General features: G+C 40.8%; 2 protein-coding genes across 8 annotated transcripts in view; one reads left to right on the top strand and one right to left on the bottom strand.

Moving 5' to 3' along the window:
- Window positions 1-14,688, top strand: part of GPM6B (glycoprotein M6B) — a 29,903-nt gene extending 15,215 nt beyond the window's left edge. For 2 of the 4 annotated variants that reach the window (XM_062488035.1, XM_062488033.1), the window contains 6 exons: window positions 2,942-3,128; window positions 6,430-6,586; window positions 9,735-9,906; window positions 11,769-11,842; window positions 12,163-12,228; window positions 14,539-14,688. In XM_062488035.1, coding sequence (XP_062344019.1) covers window positions 2,942-3,128; window positions 6,430-6,586; window positions 9,735-9,906; window positions 11,769-11,842; window positions 12,163-12,228; window positions 14,539-14,688 — 806 coding nt within the window. Of the gene's footprint in view, window positions 1-2,941; window positions 3,129-6,429; window positions 6,587-9,734; window positions 9,907-11,768; window positions 11,843-12,162; window positions 12,229-12,918; window positions 13,000-14,538 lie in introns of those variants that run through there. The other 2 variants (XM_062488036.1, XM_062488034.1) reach the window with 1 other exon arrangement.
- Window positions 14,689-17,482: 2,794 nt separating this feature from the next.
- The window catches only part of OFD1 (OFD1 centriole and centriolar satellite protein), a 30,105-nt gene continuing 29,621 nt past the window's right edge, over window positions 17,483-17,966 (bottom strand). For all 4 annotated transcript variants that reach the window (XM_062488029.1, XM_062488030.1, XM_062488031.1 and 1 more), the window contains one exon: window positions 17,483-17,629. In XM_062488029.1, the coding sequence (XP_062344013.1) occupies window positions 17,584-17,629 (46 nt within the window). In that variant the 3' untranslated portion in view covers window positions 17,483-17,583. The remainder of the gene's footprint in view (window positions 17,630-17,966) is intronic.

The following is a 17,966-nucleotide window of genomic DNA, read 5'->3' as shown; positions in this document are numbered from 1 at the left end:
GTTTTCAGAAATCCTCTGCTTTGATTCAGTGCTTCTTTGGGAAGTTTGGTAAGCATATCTTAATTCTTGATGAGCTTCAAATTGTAGCTGGTTTTGAAAGCTGCTCTTAGCAGTACTGTCTTAGGCTTGTGTTAAAAGTGTAAAATCTGCTGTGTTGGTCAGGATAGGCATGGCTTTAATCTGCTCATAAAGAGTGTTCACAGTGGGATCCAGGGAGGGGGTCTGGCAGCCTCAGCACTGTGATGAGGTTGTATCCTGCATTTAGTTACCCTCTGGCAGGAGGCCATGCAGCTCTGCTGTCAATTTGGGTGCAGAATGACTATGTATGGATGGATGCTGTCTCTTGGAAACATGCTGGTTTGAGATGCTTCATGTGCTTGCAAGGTGGATGTGCTGTTTCCAGGTGTACCAAAGTCTCCGATTCCTGAATTAGTCTTGTGGTCAAGGTGAGTAGTTCCTATATTCCACATTTGGGCAGTTCTCTCTGCTCAAAAGAATGTGGTTGCTTTAGACACCTCTGAGGGCGTTCCTTGGCTTTGTTCTGCACTGAGAAAATGAAGGCCACCCAAATTCTGCGATACCTTTTTACTTGGTCGACAGAGGAAGACAAAACGTGTGGCCACAAAGACAATCTGTGCAGCTGCCAGTTGCTGAGAGGTGAGAGGGGGTCTGCCACTGTTGCCTTGTGTTCAAGAGTCTGTGGATTAGTGGCAGATACTGTCATGTGTTTGGGTAAGGAATCCAACAAACCCCTCAGGGCAAATGTTCTGCCAGTGGCCTGGAAAGCTGGCTTGGCAGTATGGTACTAAACATCAATCCTGGGTCTACACCAGTTTTTAGTTTTGTCAGGCTCCCATTTTCTGAAACCAACAGCTTTTGTTTTGGATCTTGTCAGTTGCTTGGTTTTGCTTCCAGCTGTTTTTATTTCCTGTCTTTGATAGGATCCTTCTGCAAAGCAGTCTGTGGGATCAGCATGATTTAGGTGATCAACCTCTCCACACTAAGCAATGATCAGGCATTGGGTCTCCTGCTTTAGGAGTGTGGATTGAAAGGTGGTTTGTTTTGTGCTGGGCTGTGACCACATATGTGTTAGATAACACAGTCTGCTGGGTCAGAGCATAGTTACTTTTGGATAATCTTTCATGGCTAATCCTGCACCAGGTGTGTGCATTTCTTGGATTAACTCTGGGAGGTTTGGACCTGACCTGGGAGCAGATGCTGAAGAGGCGAGCCAGCCTCACATGTATGGCTGCTCTTGCGTGTGAGCTGCTTTCAGGCAGATGCCCCAAAACAGAGGATTGCTCTGCACGGTTTGTTGTCTGAACTCAGCTCTGGACCTCTGTGATAAAAGGAAACCCAGAGATGATTTCCTCTGATAGTGTGCATTTGGATTTTTTTGGCCCATCACTGCCAAGCTGCAATGTTTGTTCCTTTGGCAGTATTTTTGTCATGAAAATAGTTCCTACTGATTGGACTCCAGGTGTGGATTAGGCTATAAAACGTTCCCAGGCTTGCTTCTGTACAATTAAATCTTGTCTGCAGTTACTGAAGTGGCATTTCCTAAGTAATTTTGATGGTGATAGCTGCTTAAGCCTGACTAGGGCATTTGCTAGTGACTTTCTCAAAGAAGAGTTTCTCACTTATGAAATGGGAAATATTTCAATTATCGGATGCGTATTATTCCCCAGTGCCTCATGGAAGTGCCTGCTCTGCAACTCATTCATTAGTGGGAAAGGAAGGGGGATAAAAATAAACTTGCCTCATGTGGTGGCTGGAGACTTGCTGATCTTTGTGAGGAATTTTTTGGGTGGGAAGATGCGATGTGATGTCCTCATTTGCCAGCTGTCTCCTTGCCTTCAAATGCTTTGTCCATGTAGTGCTTTGCCATACCAGCAGTGGCTGTCCTGCGATGCTGGCCGTTCCATTAAACGTTGTCTTAATGGCTTGTGTTTTGCACAGTTGTATGAAATGCACATTAATGGAGACAGCTTAATGCCATCACCCTGAAGTAATGAATTGCTATGGATTGCCATTACCATTATAGCGCAGTTAAAAGCTGTGTTTGTTTCCGATTTACATTTCCCAGCTTTGTAAGCAGATGGGTTTTCAGGCCACGCAGTTGGAAGGAACCTGGCAATTCAGCTGCTACCTTCTTATTACAGTGTTCATACAAATTGCAGCTCTGGGGGGAGTGTTTTGTTAACTCAGACCAGTTAAACAATGCATTTCAGTTGATCATGCTGCTGCAAACTGTATTCAGGGATCAGTGTAAATCCAGTGTATCCTATAAAACCTGGAAATGTATTGTCTATGTGATACAGTTTCATACAGCTGCCATCCACAAAAATTGTTACACTTTGGACCTCATTCAATTTTTCTGTTGTAAAAGTATCTGTGTCCCTATAACCTCATGTGGATTTATATAAAAAGATACCTTGGGAGTACTGAGAGAGTGCTGGGTAGTTAAGTTTTGTGGACCTAAATGTATTCTTCTTCCAATGAAAATGCAAAGTATCTCCTACTTTTCCAAAAGGTTTCATTGTCTTGAGTATTTGTCTCTTGCTCCCAGAGTGTTGCCAGCATCGCTGTTGCTCCTGCCATTAGTAAAGCTGAAACATGGTGAGCTCTGGATGAGCAGCTGAATTGCAATGGATCACTTTAGCCAGTGATTTTTTTTGCTTTTTCCATTTCATAGGCTGTCTCATCGATCTCCTCTTGATCCTGTAAAGACAGGAGCACTCAGCCCACTTTCTGGGCTTTTGAGTCCATACCAACAGATCTGTAGGTCACTCCCTTAGAGGGTGATGCTGTCTTGTACCACCTATAGATTTTTTGCTTAGCATGTCAATGCCTGGGCCTTTTATTCCCTGTGCTTTTACCAAGTGGAGGACAAATATTCTTTTCCTCATAATTTGCTTTTTGCTTTCTCTCTTCTGCTTAGGTTGCTTTGAATGTTGCATTAAGTGCCTAGGAGGAGTGCCATATGCTTCGCTCGTGGCAACCATTCTCTGCTTCTCGGGGGTAGCGTTGTTTTGTGGCTGTGGCCACGTGGCGCTCACGGGAACCGTGTCTATCCTTGAGCAGCACTTCTCCACAACTGCCAGTGACCATGCTTTGCTGAGTGAAGTGTAAGTATGCCTCCCATTCCCATTATTCATCATAGCATCCTCATGCTAAATGAGTAGAGATGGATTCAAACCTCACTCTCCATCCCTGAGGACTAGGTTGCTTGTTTTTGTTACAGCACTAGGTCATGTTCTGGTGTTCGCAAAGAACCAAAGTGCGTGCCCTGGTATGCCTGTTTACACTGGGACCAGTACTATTTAATATCTTCATCAGGACCAAAGACAGTGGAATTGAGTGCACCCCCAGCTGCTTTGCAGATGACACCTGAGCTGAGTGGTGCAGTTTGCTTACCTGAAAGGAAGGATGCCACCCAGAGGGACCTTGAAAGCCTTGAGGAGTGTGAACCTCATGATGTTCAGCAGGGGCAAGTGCAAGATGCTGCACATGGGTCAGGGCAATGCCAGTATCAATACATGCTGACAGATGAAGGGATTGAGAGCAGTCCTGATAAGAAGGACTTGGGGGTGCTGTTGGATGAAAAACCAAACATGAGTTGGAAATGTGCACTCGCAGCCCAGGAAGCCAATTATATCCTGGGCTGCATCCAAAGCAGCGTGACCAGCAGGGTGAGGGGGTTGTTTCTGCCCCTCTACACTGGGGAGACCCCACGTGGAGTGCTGCATCCAGGTCTGGGTGTGCTCCACCAAGGTGATCGGAGGGCTGGAGCACCTCTTCTGTGAAGACAGCCTGAGAGAGTCAGGGTTGAGTTTAGCCTGGAGAAGAGAAGGCTCTGGGGAGACTTTACAGCAGCCTTCCAACACCTAAAGGGACCTACAAGAGAGATGGAGTGACTTGTACCAGGGCCTGTTGTAACAGAACGAGGGGTAACGATTTTATTTTAAGAGTAGATTTAGGTTTTGTTGATGACATAAAGTTGGAAGGGATGTCAGGAATAACAGGGAAGCATGGTTCTAGCCATTCCTCTTCAGAAGAAGCTGGACTGGTATATGAGGAAAAAAGAGAGAAAAAACTGGAAAGATCTGCAAGTGTAGCCTTTTGATGTAATCACTGGTGAAATATTTGGGTTTTTTATGCTCCCAGGGCTTCTCTGTGAGGCCAGAAGAAGGCCTGGAGTGCTGCTTCGGGTCCCATGTCCTGGGCCCCAGTGATGAGCACGGTGGGCATGTTACATACAGGAGTGCATGGGCAGCAAGCCAGACAAGTGATATTTGAAGGTCCTGGTATCAGAGCCCTATGCAGCACACTTCAGTTCTTATTTTCCTTTTAATTTATGTTGTCACTGACTCCCTGTATATGTTTGCAGACATAGATCTGCCTGCCAGTTTGCCGCATGCCCTCTGAGCACTGGTGCTGGTCCCACAGCACCATGTCAGGGCTTCCCCTGTCCACAGGACCATCTGTATCCTGACTTGCTCTGGGACTGCTCCCCACTGGGGTCCCCCCTTCCTTCACTGCCCACACTCAGTCCCTGGCTGTGGCAGGCAGCGTGTCCCCAGCTCCAGGGCATGAGCCACCAGGGCCCTGCAGTTAGACACAACATTTAATGAGAAAATGTAAGCAGCTGTTCTTCAGCAACTGGGTAACAAAACACCCTGTGCTTGCATCAGTCTCCCTTTGAGCAAAATAGAAGAAATTGCAAAAGCAGCAGTCACAGGCAGCAAGTTTTATGTTTTGGAGAGTTGTTGACAATATTTCTTGTCATGTCAGCACCAGCAGCTGAGGAAATGCATAATTCCTACCAAAGCAGCTCAGGGCTTGGCTCTGTGGAGCCAAGGGAGTGACAAGGGAGAAGAGGTGCTAGAAAGGGGCAAATTTAAGCCTATAGCAACATTAAAAAAATAAAATAAAATAAAAAAGGAAAATACATTAGTAACACACCGTTTGGAATAGACTTTTTAAACCAGTTTTCCCATTACTAATTTCTGGTAGTATGCCTTGAATCTCTCCTGGACTATGAATGATGGTGAAATTATTTCTTCTACACTCTCTCAAATCCTGAGTTAATTTTTTTCATTCTTTACAGCACAGGTGCAGTAGATTTATCCAGTTATTTTTCATTAGTTTGGAAAACAGAGATAACACTTCCCACATAAAATTTTAAATGAGCAATATCCTATTTAGATACAAGGGTATCATTTAACTATATAAATGGTAGTAATCAATTTTCTTTAAGCTAAAACATTCAGATGTTCTTTGAAGATCTATGCCAGCAGCTACTTAGTGGAGTGTGGCAAGAATCAGAAAAAAATATCTTGAGCAAAGCATATTTATCCTCAGAAAACTGGTAGTGTGGATGTATAAAATTAACCTCTTGTTTCTGTGAATAGTTTCATCCTAAATAACCATCCCAACAATCTAATTCCTTTTAAGAAGTTCAGGGAAATTATGCTAATAACAAAATATTATTTTTGAAGACCAGAAGTGTTATAGGGAAGAGCTGGCATTCTGGTCCTCCAAAACAATTAGCTTGAGATGCAGAAGCTGAACTGATAATATTTAGAAATTATTCTTTTCATCTACCTATTCTGGCTAAAGGAAAAATACTGTTAAGAGTGTCATTGCAGATGGTAGATTTTTAAGAAATCAAGAACAAATAACATCTGAGGGAAGAGCTTATACCATGTGCCCTGAGATGATCTTCCTCTGAGTGGTTCCAGAGTACCTAAAATGGAAGCATTTCCTAAATAACTCTTCCATTAAAAAAAAAAAGAAAAGAAAATTACATTTTGAGGCACTGAACACTGCTGTGACTTCAAGCACAGAAACTACCAGCTCACTTGGACCTACCCTTCCAGGCTGTAGAGCAGCCTCAGGATGTTTGCTGAGATTTGTATCAGGCAGATATTGTTGAATTCAGAAATTTTTACAAAGTAAAGTTAATTGGATTTCACAGGTGGAATTCAGGGACTGCCTCCTCTCCCTAAGCCAAAGGAATGACCACAGAGCCTGGTGGTTCAGTCGGGTTTAGCTCCAGGCTTTGCCATTTCAAAACCGTGCATTGTCCCTGTCAGTCATCCCCAATTTAGGTGTCAGGAGTAGTAAGAGGAAAAAGAAAACCTACATAGTGGAGGCATGACACTGCAGCTTTAACATGGTGACTAACACAGTGTAAACACTGCAGCACCAACAGGGGATGCTCATGTGGGTACAGGACTAATGGACATCAGAATTGCTTACCTGATTGCTACCAGTTGTAGCAGTGTCCTCCTGCAGTCTCCTTGCTTAAAATGCTAAGGAGTCTTGAACTTTGTTTCTAGGAGTTGTCTCTCACTATAATTTGAGAACACTGACTTTGTTTTTATAGGACTGAAATCTAATTATTTTTTTTCTTTTCCATTTTAGAATACAGCTAATGCAGTATGTAATTTATGGCATTGCATCATTTTTCTTCTTATATGGAATAATCCTTTTGGCGGAAGGTTTTTATACAACAAGTGCTGTGAAGGAGCTGCATGGAGAGTTCAAAACAACAGCCTGTGGCCGCTGCATCAGTGGAATGGTGAGTGGGATCAGAAATGGGAACTGCAGTCTTTGCTGGCTAAAACCTGTTGGGCTTCATTTGACTCCTGGGTTTTGAATATTTGAACAGAATATTGCTGCCACAAGGTTAACTCCTTATGGGTGATCAGGGTCAATCCATGTCTTGGTTCTTCTTTGGACTTCAAGGGTGCTTGGATAAATCAAAATGCTGCAGATGGGCTGGATGGGGGCCATGGCCTCCCCTGTCATAAAGCTGAACCCACTGGTCGGAACTAAACTGAGGAGACTGCTAATTGCTAATTTTAAAACACCTAATGTGAGCCAAAATGAAATTTGTGCTTTTAAACATGGAACACTTGAGTGATGCTCATAGGCTGTAAAATGGCTGTGGTTTGCTGTTTAAATATCAAACTGAGAGCTATTTAAATATCAAACTAATGGTTCTGACTTCCATAGTCAATTGTGCTTGAATGTCTGGATCCTTCAACAAACAGTAATGAATGAATGAAGCTTCACAACATCTTTGCACTTGAATCAAGTATTGATTTGCAGATGGCAAAAGGCAGAATAGTGAGGCTTTTTTGCAAAACCAAAACACTTAAAGCCCTGAAGTTACCAGCTATATTCATTTCAGTATACTTCTGTATTAGAACAAAATTGTAAGCAAAGTTTAACTAAAAATAAAACTTCAGATTCTCACCCACATTGTCCCCAAGGGCACACTCTGCAAGAACAGCCATAACTATGTTTCTGAGAGAAGATTTCAAAGCTATTACTGAAAATCTGAATTCAGAGCTCGTAGTTATGGAGGGAGGAAGCTAAGCAGTATGACAGATCGCCCACGGGAAAGTGTGGGTGAAAAGAGAAGAGGCTTTTGATGTGATTGTTGCATTTTAATATGCAGTCTGTATCCTGAACTTAAAAAATACGTACTTTCAGCTGGTTAAATACAAAAGAGATGCATGTTTATTTTCATGAGAGTTGGCAATTTTTCAATGTGCTGTTGGGTACTTACTGAATTTTTCAAGAGCTAATAAAAATAAGGCATCTGATAATTTTCCAGTTAAGCAGCTATTTGCTCAGTTTTTTCCTAGTAAGTATGGTTTTTAGCAAGGAGCAAAATTAGATCTAAAGCAGCGTTTTCGAAAGATCCAAAATAAAGTAGAAACATACACATCCATGCATCTCATCAGTGCAGACAATTGCTTGTGCAGTTGAGTAGTTGCAGGCACACAATTGTCAGCTGCTTATTCAAATACCAGTGTGACACATGGAAATACAGCAGAAAAATGTGTTTTCATGTTTGTCTGTATTTGTCCACACAATGAAGGAGAGAATTTACCAGCTGAGGAATGGCTTGGAGCTCTGGTAAGCTGCATTAGTGTTTGGTGGTGACAGGAAAAGTGCTTGCATGCTGCTGTGTAAAACCTTGGGGCTAGAACAAGGTTTGTGAGGAGATAAAATGTTTAACAGACTAGTGACTGCAGCTGGGTACAGGCAAAATGTTTTTGGACATACAGTGACCTTTTGCCACTTTGATCAAGAGCTCCTCTACTTCTTTCATTACATTATGGAGCAGAGTCCTGAAAGGCAGTACCATCTTGCATAAGGTTCTTACAGAAGACAGACTTCCATCTTCCCTAAATAGTGTTGGCTCTGGTAATGCAGAATAGCCATTTCCCACAGTTATCACATTAAATGTGAGAGTGAGTATATTTTTTCCTGTCTATTTTAGGATTTAAAGGCTTTGTGCACTTCCACATACACATATGCAAACTCATGTTTTATTTGTAGTGTATCTACAGAAATCCTTTACCCTGGTCCACTTAGTCCTTCCCAAAATCCAAAGACAGGATTTTCAATTCTCACACAAAACATACAGGTGTGGTATATGGTGCTGTCTAATATGAAACAGGATATTCCAGTTGAGTTGTCTATAAATGAAAGTCTAGCTGGGGTTTTATGGGCCATAGTTTTGCAAGAACTTTCACCTCCCCACACACCACCTCCCTTGACTGAAACCTAACCAGTTGTTCAGCTTTTGCTCAAATACTTGCAGATTATTCTGGAAAAAACCTGTGGGGATGGAGACTTCCACCACGGCAGCATTAGTTCAGTCCCTTGATTTGGGGTCAGGCTGAGAATCCTCCCCTCTGAGAGCCTTTCCCATCCTTGCTGTTGTTCTCTGGCACACAGATTTTAAGTAAGATAGTAGGGCACCAGTAAAGCCTCTCCAGCCCACCTACAGCTAAGAGAGAAGAGGCACAGCTAGCAGTGAAGGCAGAGCCCAGGAGATGCAACAGCATTCCCCCGCCTTCCAAGTGGGATCCAAATCCTGCTCTCACCAGGAGGAGGGAGCTAGGAACTGGTGCCAGAGCTGCTGTTTCACCATAACACTTGGAAGAAGACGGAAAAAGGAAGGGCCTTAGTGGGAGGAGGAAGCTGGAGATTTTCAAAGCAATCAGTGCTCCATCTTTTAATCTAACCAAAGAAAATGCATGTAATGTAGTTTGTTTTGGTTTTGTTTTTTTTTCTAAAGAGCAAACCCAAACCAGCAAATTTTAGTGGATAAATCCATGATTCTCTAAGGTGAAGTAATTAATTTTCTGCTTGGCAATGTGAATTAGACCAAGTGAATCCTTCTGATCTGCTGTTAACGGTCATGGTACATTTGCAAAAATAGGTATTTTCAAATGTTACATTCCAAATTGATTTCAATAAATCAGGGAGTGTGGGGGAGCTCTGTGAGCATTGATTCACTGTGTGGTTTTGATTTTCAAGTTGTATAGAAATGCTAGTATGTTACAGTTAATTTTAAAAAAACCCTTAAATTGATTTTTGTTGGAATTTATTGGTTTTAGCCTACAACCAGCATCCGTGCTTAGCTGAGAATCTTGAGAAATCAATGGGCTGTTCTTTCATGAGGGCAATCTGTTTACTCAAGCAGGCTGATGAAAAAGGAAATGTCTGAATTACTTTCTCTGTAGCATTTAAACTACCAAAATATTTGTAAGGAGTGAGAATACTGATTTTGTGTGCTTGAAAATCCAGTGTTTTCTGACTTGAATTCTGAAGAAATGCTTAAGATTATTTTGAAGCATTTTTAAGGAAAATTTAAGTAGTCTGTCAAAGAATAAACTCAAAGTGTTTGTGTTTTCTCTGCCTAGTTTGTTTTCCTCACCTATGTGCTTGGAGTGGCCTGGCTCGGGGTCTTCGGCTTCTCTGCTGTGCCTGTCTTTATGTTCTATAACATATGGTCAACTTGTGAAGTCATCAAATCTTTTCAGACAAATGTGACAGTTCCAGGGGACCAGATCTGTGTGGACATCAGGCAATACGGTACTCGTTTTAATCCTCATTAAATGCTTTAGCCATGCTCCTCGGTCAGTCCTCAGTAGTTTTGTCTCAGCCTTAGCAGATGAATCAAATGCAAAAGCATCTTCTGTCTCTGAATGTGCTATTACTTTTCTAATTAATTCACATTACACTGATCTCTTTCCAGATGCAATCAGTTTAACTGAACTGACAAGTCACTTATCTGAAATGATTTTGTAGTGATTTCCAATAGTGTAATATTAGGTTTGAAAATAGATCAGCCTCAAAATAAACTGCTTGGAAACAGTGCTGAGAAATAGACAATCAGATTGTGGGTTTTGAACTCATATGCCTATATTCTGTTCTTTCAGAAAGCTGTTTTACATTTCAAGAGTAAATGTCTGAATGTTGCTCTGACAATTACTTTCAGTTAAAAAAACCCAAAAACCTGCAATTAAAAGTCTGCCATAACTAATGAATTAATACTGCTTTGTGATGACATGCAGAAATCTGAGGGAGCTGGGACAATAATTTAAAATAAGGTCAGGCTTTTAATTTCTTAAGGTGAGTTTTTTCCTGGAGTTAATCTTTTGAGCTTCCCTTGTTTTGTCACCATTACTTTTGGCTTCATTGTAGCTAGCATTTTCTAAGAATGTTTCTTTCTTTGGACTAAGTCATTCAAAGCTGAGAAAATGGATTCAAAGTTGAGAAAAGTAAGAAAGCTTGGCTTTGCTCTCCTCTCCAGGTAAGTGCAGTAGAAGAAAAGATACACTACTTTTAAAAGCAAGTCCTCAGATCAGTTAAACACATACATTCTATTTTAGCAGCTCACAGCAAGAGGCTGGGAAGACATTTTCTTCAGCAGCAAAGCCTAGGAGTGAAGGGAGATGCACTCCATCACCTTCCTGCTTCTCCTGGTTGTTTTGCAGCTGTATTAGTGCTCTATAGGGTTGATTGTTCCCCTGATCAGTAAAACCATTTGGGTTTCAGTGCATGATGGGAGAGAACGGCTCCCTAACAAATCTGTCACTGAACTTTCCTCACATTTTTGGGTGAAAGCAGTAGCTAAAAGGCTGGAATTGTACGTAGCAGTTGCAGAGAAGAAGCAGACTTGGAAGAAAATCCTGTAAAATCTTCTTGAAAGCCGTGCCATCCTGAGATAAGTTCAATGACCTGCTGCTTATAGAGTTGCTAATTCCAGTCAGCTGGGTTAAAATGCAAAGTTTCATGGGGAAACAAACTGGATTTCTTTTAATTCAAGTAGGTTAGGCTTAAGCTTTACATCTGTTACAGGCCTAAAAGTTTATGTTAAATATGCTAGATTCTGTTGACTTCTCAGACTTTCAGTCATGTAAGAAAAGTAATTGGGAGTATATGAGGTGTGGCAGACTGAACTTTCTTGTAGCAGTGTTCACTTGATGCTTTTTACTTATTGGAACTAAACCAGAAAAAAATCCTGCAATTCTTCCCTCTAGCTTTATATTCACACCCTTCCACAGTAGTTTCTTGTTCAAGTAGAACCTCATCTACTAAGTGCTATTCTGAAAGGTGCCAAGTACCTCTGAGATGCAGATTCTCTCTTCTGTGTTGAGTGGGGGAGTAGGCAGTGTGCAACTGGACCCAAAGTGCAAAAACCCAACCAACCGTTTGGCTGCCAGAGGGGAAAACCACATCTGAGAACATGCCTTAGCAGCAGCCCTCAGTGTGAGGAGAAAGCATAACCTGAGGGAGTTTTTTGAATTCCTGCTGCCAGCTCCAAGGTGTACTGGTGAACACACAGATACCCAGAATGGGAACACAACTGGCAAGTGGATGAAAAAGATGAGAGGAACAGAAAACGTGTGTTGATTGCTAAAATTAGTGGTTTCTTTTCTGTGGTATTTCAGGTATTATCCCTTGGAATGCTGTACCTGGCAAAGCCTGTGGCCCAATTTTAGAGAACATCTGCAACACGAATGAGGTACAGAAATGTAACCTGTGTGCAGCTTTTGCCTACAAGTCACTTGGGCACCATGTAATAAACTAATAAATACTTGATTAAAGTTTTTGGAGAGAACTCATGCTAGTACTATAAAGAGATTGCTTTAACTGTGACACTAAAGTAATTGCCACAAAAAAAAAAAAGAAAAACATATTTTCACAACATTTTTATTTTCTAAAGCTTTGCTACCATGCTACAAAGACGGTTTTATTACTCTTATTCTCTAGAACACTTGAAATGCATTTTCTACTATTTCTAATGAATTACTTCAATGTTTTTAACATGTTTTTTTTCTCTAGTTCTACATGTCTTATCACCTGTTCATTGTGGCTTGTGCTGGAGCTGGTGCCACTGTCATAGCATTGGTAGGTAGTATTTTTTGTTGTTTTATAATTGAAAGTGTTAATTTTAGGCTTAAGATGTTTTAAGATTAAATGTTTTATATATTAAAAGTAGTGATACTAGACATGAAGCTGTGATCACCATTATTTGCTGCTATGGTTTGGTCATCACAAGTCAGCAGATCCCCAACTTTTGCTTTAGGAAGTCATCTTAAACCACCTCCCCCATACTTAGGAAAAAATTATTTGCATGTCCTTTCAAAATCCTACTTCTATCCACTATTTCTGCTTTTATTTCCACTATTTATTTTCATTTTTGTAGTTTATTTGATCAGCTGCTTGTAACCTCTTGGTTTGCTTTGCCTGGAGCCAGGCAGATTGACTGGTCCAACCCTGCAGTGCCCGTTCCAGGTAGCGGTGGGGAAAAGGGACGTTAACAAGAGGACTTGTTCCTATGCCTAACACTTCCTTTAGTGGCCAGCTTCTAACCTTGTGCCAGCCACGCCCTGGTGTAATACAACTGGCTGACAAAATATCCTTAAGGTTTGTGCTGGGTTATCCTCCCCAGAGAAATGACAGGTTGTTTATTTGCATCTTCACCCTGGAAGGAGCTCAGAGTAACATCTGTTGTAAAACTATCGAGAGTTGCCCAAGTGGGCTTGAGCCGTCACCTTGTTGTATCTTACTCTCCTGTATTTTGTTCTCTTCCACCAGCTGATCTACATGATGGCTACTACATATAACTATGCTGTTTTGAAGTTTAAGAGTCGGGAAGATTGCTGCACTAAATTCTAAATTGTATAAGCCCAGTAAAAAGCTGCATTGCGTAGCTTGAAATACCACTGACACCCTAGACTAAAAGTCTAGCTTTCTGAATTTTGTTACAGTAATTGTAAATAGCTTCAGTAAGCATCGTTTAGCTTATCAGATTAATGAAATTACTTCTTGTATATGAACTATGATGTGGATGAGATCTGGCTATTTTTTCATGTTGAGAGGATTCAGTTACTGTAGGGGTGTTTATAAAGCATCCTTCTGAAAGGGGGATGTTTTCATTTCAGGTCTCCACTTGATTTCTAACAGTCATCTCAAACAAATACTGGAACAGTTCAGGGTCAGATGTATTACTTTATTCTTTGTCATGAACAAATACAAATACCCCTGAGCATACAAAATACATATGGTGTGAAAGAAAATGAATAATAAAGTAGTACCAGTCTTATGTTGGCATAGGTCAGAAGCCCAGGTATTATGAATTAATTTGCTTGTATTCCATGGATGATGAAATCAGTTATTTTCTTACTCTTAAGTGCTCTCCAAATGATACCCTTTCTTTAAGAAAATAAATCCTTGTCTTAGCTCTGCGTAAAACAATCACATTCTTTCTTTTGGACCCTGAACTAGTAAGAAACAGCATATAAATAGCTTCTGCTCTTGTATTGCTGCACTTTGGTAACTGATTTCTCAGTAGCCAGATCTCAAAAATGTAAGTATGATTGCACAGGAAGCAAAACCATGCATAGATCACAGGAGCCTTTTTACAGGGGGGGAAAAGAAGGAGAAGTGAATCAATGTTTTCAGATGTAGATGTTTTTGCATGAAGTATGGGCAAAAGAAGTTGGCAAGAGACGAATGCACAAACTAGAAAAACAAACACATAATAATTTAAAAAAGAGAACTGTTTGCTATATACAACATAAAAATCTTCACCTAAGGTTGGACAATGCAAGTTTAAAATGTAGCTATAAAAATACAGGATTATGACTTCTTAACCCAGAGATTGCATGCTTTTGCTTAGTTTTGGACTCATGTTCTGATGTTTAATTTTTCGATGTGTTAATGTAGCCTTGTTCGCATAAATAAAACGGTTCACAGTTTCAGGTTTTTTTTCCAGGGGGAGGGTGGAATTCTCATCTGCTTGTTGGGGAAAAGACCTGCCGGGCTCTGGGCTTGGATATGCATAAACACCACGACCTTAGAGAGCAGTTCTTCTGAGCACCTCGTAGTTTACAGATTCCGTATATTGCCACGTACAAAACTGTTTTCCTCCTTCCCCCCATTCTGCATTTTAATTGACCCGTACAACTCTGTAGCACATTTTAATATTGTTGTACTAACTTTCTCTAAATTGTGAATAACCAACTGAATTATTAGCATGCCAAATTCTAGAGATCTTTGAAAAATAGCCTTTGTGCTTGTTTTAATAACAATGCTTATTAACGTAGAGTAACTATTTTTTGGTCATTATTTTAAAGAGCGTCTATTAATCTGACTAGCAGCTTGCTTTGCCTCTTGACATGCTCACTCGCCATCATGCTCACCCTTCTCTTCCAGATCCACTTCCTCATGATACTGTCTTCTAACTGGGCCTACTTAAAGGATGCAAGCAAAATGCAGGCCTACCAAGATATCAAAGCAAAAGAAGAGCAGGAGCTTCAGGATATCCAGTCTCGGTCAAAAGAGCAACTCAATTCTTACACATAAATGTTTGCCACAGTAATTCAGCAGAAGAGTTCTGTAGCTCTGACAAATCAGCAAATAGCTGCTCTGCAGTACAGATGTGTGTCTAGCAAACAAAATTAGAGAGAAGTATAAAAGCTTCACATTCCAGCTCCTGGAAAACAGTTTTAGGGAAATCTTCCCATGGGTAATCTTCCATCCTTTCTAACAGAGAATGGAGGGTTTGTTCCAGGCATTTTAAAAGGCAACACTTTATAAAAAGTGACCAAATTATTCTTCTTTGAGACTTGGTATTTAATATTTGACTTGTTCTAGAGCATGAGACCCTGCACAAAACGGTGGCAGGTGCCCCGGCCAAGCAGGCAGTAGATCTGTATGGACCTCAGGCACGCACACGGTGTGTGATTGAGCACCTCCCAAAGGAACCCATGCCCAGCTGGGATTTCTGACAGGAGCTCAGGTGTGTGTGATGGCACAGCTGCAGCATCTCCCAGGTTGCAGGGGGGCTGTTTGGGAATGCCCCATACCTGGGCCGTGGGAGCAGCTCCACTCCTGTGCCACATGCTGCCACGATGAAGCCATCACATCCCTGTGCTCACCTGAGGGCTGGGCAGATCTCCCAAGTTCTAATCTTTTTATTAACTATTTAATGGAATGTAGATCCCTGGATCTGGATAATGATCCCCTTCCTTGAAAATAAATGTCAGCTTTGCCTTAATATTTATTTTCTATAAATGTCTTAGCATTTATATAGTGGCAGGAGACCATTATCCTACATTTTAAGTAAGTGAAAGTGTTACCTTATTAAAATGACACTGATCTGACTATTCCAAATGAGTGGATGAGAAAGTTTGCAGAGTTTTTACACAATAAACAATAAAATTTGCAGCCATAAAAATAATACAGGACGTCCACCTTTCTCTATCTTGGTGCTTAGCAAATTTATAGTCAGTGCTTATGTGTTTTCCTTTTTACAAATTAATTAGCACACTAAGAAAACGTGGTGTTCAGAAAAAAAAACCAACAAACTGGTGCCATTTTAAAGTCATTTCCCATAGAAGTCTGCCTTCTACTTAATGTTTTTTTTTTCAGAAGCATTCAGTGATATCTTGAGTATTAGTGATGGTATATTTGGTGTTTGTTCTATATGATATATATATATATATATATATATATAAAAAAATGTTGGGGGGGGAAGTAAAAATACATCATTCATTTGAAAAAAACTAAATATTCAAGTCATACCCCTGCTAAGCTGATGTGTGGTTTGGTAGTTCTGACTGTTTGCTGAATATACATCAAAGGAAGCACAAATTCCTTCAAATCAGTATTACGAGAAAAGGCATTTTTTGGGGGGTATTAACTTCAAATGTAATTTCTTTTGTTAAGTACTGAAGTCTAATTTGACAGTTTCAAAAAAGGGGCAGAGTTGATTGATGTAGAGCAAATATGACAAAATAGCCTAGTGTATGTTCCTACCTGTTGCATGAAGGAGACATTTCTACAGCAATGCAGGTGATGTTCTAGCCCAGTGTTTGCATAAGGGTAATAATGGAGGCAGCGTCTTAAAGCCTAATTCTTTTCTAATTCAGTGTAGCTATTACTGGGAGTTTTTGAAGTTTTGTTTAAGTAGTCTAATATTTTTATGTAAAGAGCATTAAATTTTGCTATGTATAAATTTTTGTAACCTAACAGTGAATCAATATTTTCTATCAGTGCCAAGGGCTTCCTGTAGTTACATCCAAGTGTTAAAATAAATATTTGTAGATAATAGACAACACTTGTGTATGCTTATTTGAACCCAGATCTACAGCTACTCCATGGCAGTGCATCTCTAGGCTTTATGTCCCTATGCGAGGTGAAACCCATTGTGTTCCAGAGCTCCCTGCCCTCCTGCACGGGGCAGGGCTGCCCTGCAGGTGCAGCATGCAGTAGTGGTAGTTGTTCCAGGCCAGCATAATGCAACAAGCACTATCCCTTCCCAACAGCCAACAGGAGCAGTCACTCAGAAATTCTGTAAAGGCCAGAGTGGCTGCAAAAGCAAATTAAGTAGCATGCAAAATTAGAGTAACCACTACATCCCATTTCAGGTTCATTTCAAAAAGCAAAGTTTGTATCTGTCACGGTTTTGGTACGTTGTGTTTAAACATCCAGTGAATTCAAGACAGAACTTTGGTTTTTGCCCCTAAATTCTGTCAAACTTGGCTTCATGTTCCTGTAGTTAGGTCAAGATGAGCAGCCTCAAATGCAGTGCAAGTTGTAATATATGCTGCCACCCAAAATTGCTTCATTGATAAAAACTACTGTATTTTATACTGTAAATAAAGTTTAATGATCTTGCCTATAATCTACCTACAAAATACAAAGCTTAAATAAAGATGAGTTAAATAGCATTTTTATTTTAATCTCTCCATTCTGAGCTGGTCAATACCAACGAGGTGATACATGAGAGGGGCTGCTTTTGAAAGTGGCTCCTGCCCCTGCCCTGCAGCAGAAGGGACACCTTAATTTGGGTCTGTCACACTCAGTGCTCTGAAGCTCTGTGAACCAAGTGCCTCCACAGGCCACCTTTTTAAGAGCAGGTGATGATGAGGGAATTACTCCCAGTTTGAACCATTTGGAGAAGGGGTTGTGGGGCGGGGTCGGCAAAGTTGAGAAAGTGTAGAGGAAGGAATTCAGTGCCAATCAAACATCATCGGTTTCTGTTCCCTGCTTTTTGCTCTTTCTCTCACCCCACCCAAGGGCTTCCTCCTGGATTAGTAACACATCAGGACTCCCTGTTTGAAGTCAATGACTGAAGTGACGAACAGATCACAGCTGCAGTGTTGGTGCCAAAAATTTATTTATACAGACACAAAGGTACTTTAAAAATATCTTTCTCATAATAATAACAAAAGTTTTAAAGTCAGTAGCTGTTGTTCACCAGAAGCTTTCATCCACATCTCCATGAGAAATGTCTGCAACACTGTATTGATTATAGGAGGGAGGAAAAGGAAGTGGTATGAGTGTAGATTATCTTAAATCTTAAAACTCATTTTAAAACAGAAGTTAAGAGATTGCTGCAATTTTCTTGCTGTTTCAGTGAACTGAATGGCAATAAAACCAACCCTAAAGGAGGAGATTTTGGGCTTTCATTAACTGAAGGTTATCACCTATATCTCAAACAGCAGAACTATCTGCTGTAGTGCTCACCCAGTGAAAACAGCACAACTGGTGCCAATTCAGGAGCAGCAGGGTAGGGTCTGTTATGTTTACCAGCACAGATAATAATAAATCATTACTATGGTTATGGGGAACCTTTA

Source organism: Cinclus cinclus, chromosome 2, assembly GCF_963662255.1.
Source record: "Cinclus cinclus chromosome 2, bCinCin1.1, whole genome shotgun sequence".
NCBI classification, from domain to species: domain Eukaryota; kingdom Metazoa; phylum Chordata; class Aves; order Passeriformes; family Cinclidae; genus Cinclus; species Cinclus cinclus.
This window is presented reverse-complemented; position numbering and strand designations above follow the sequence as displayed.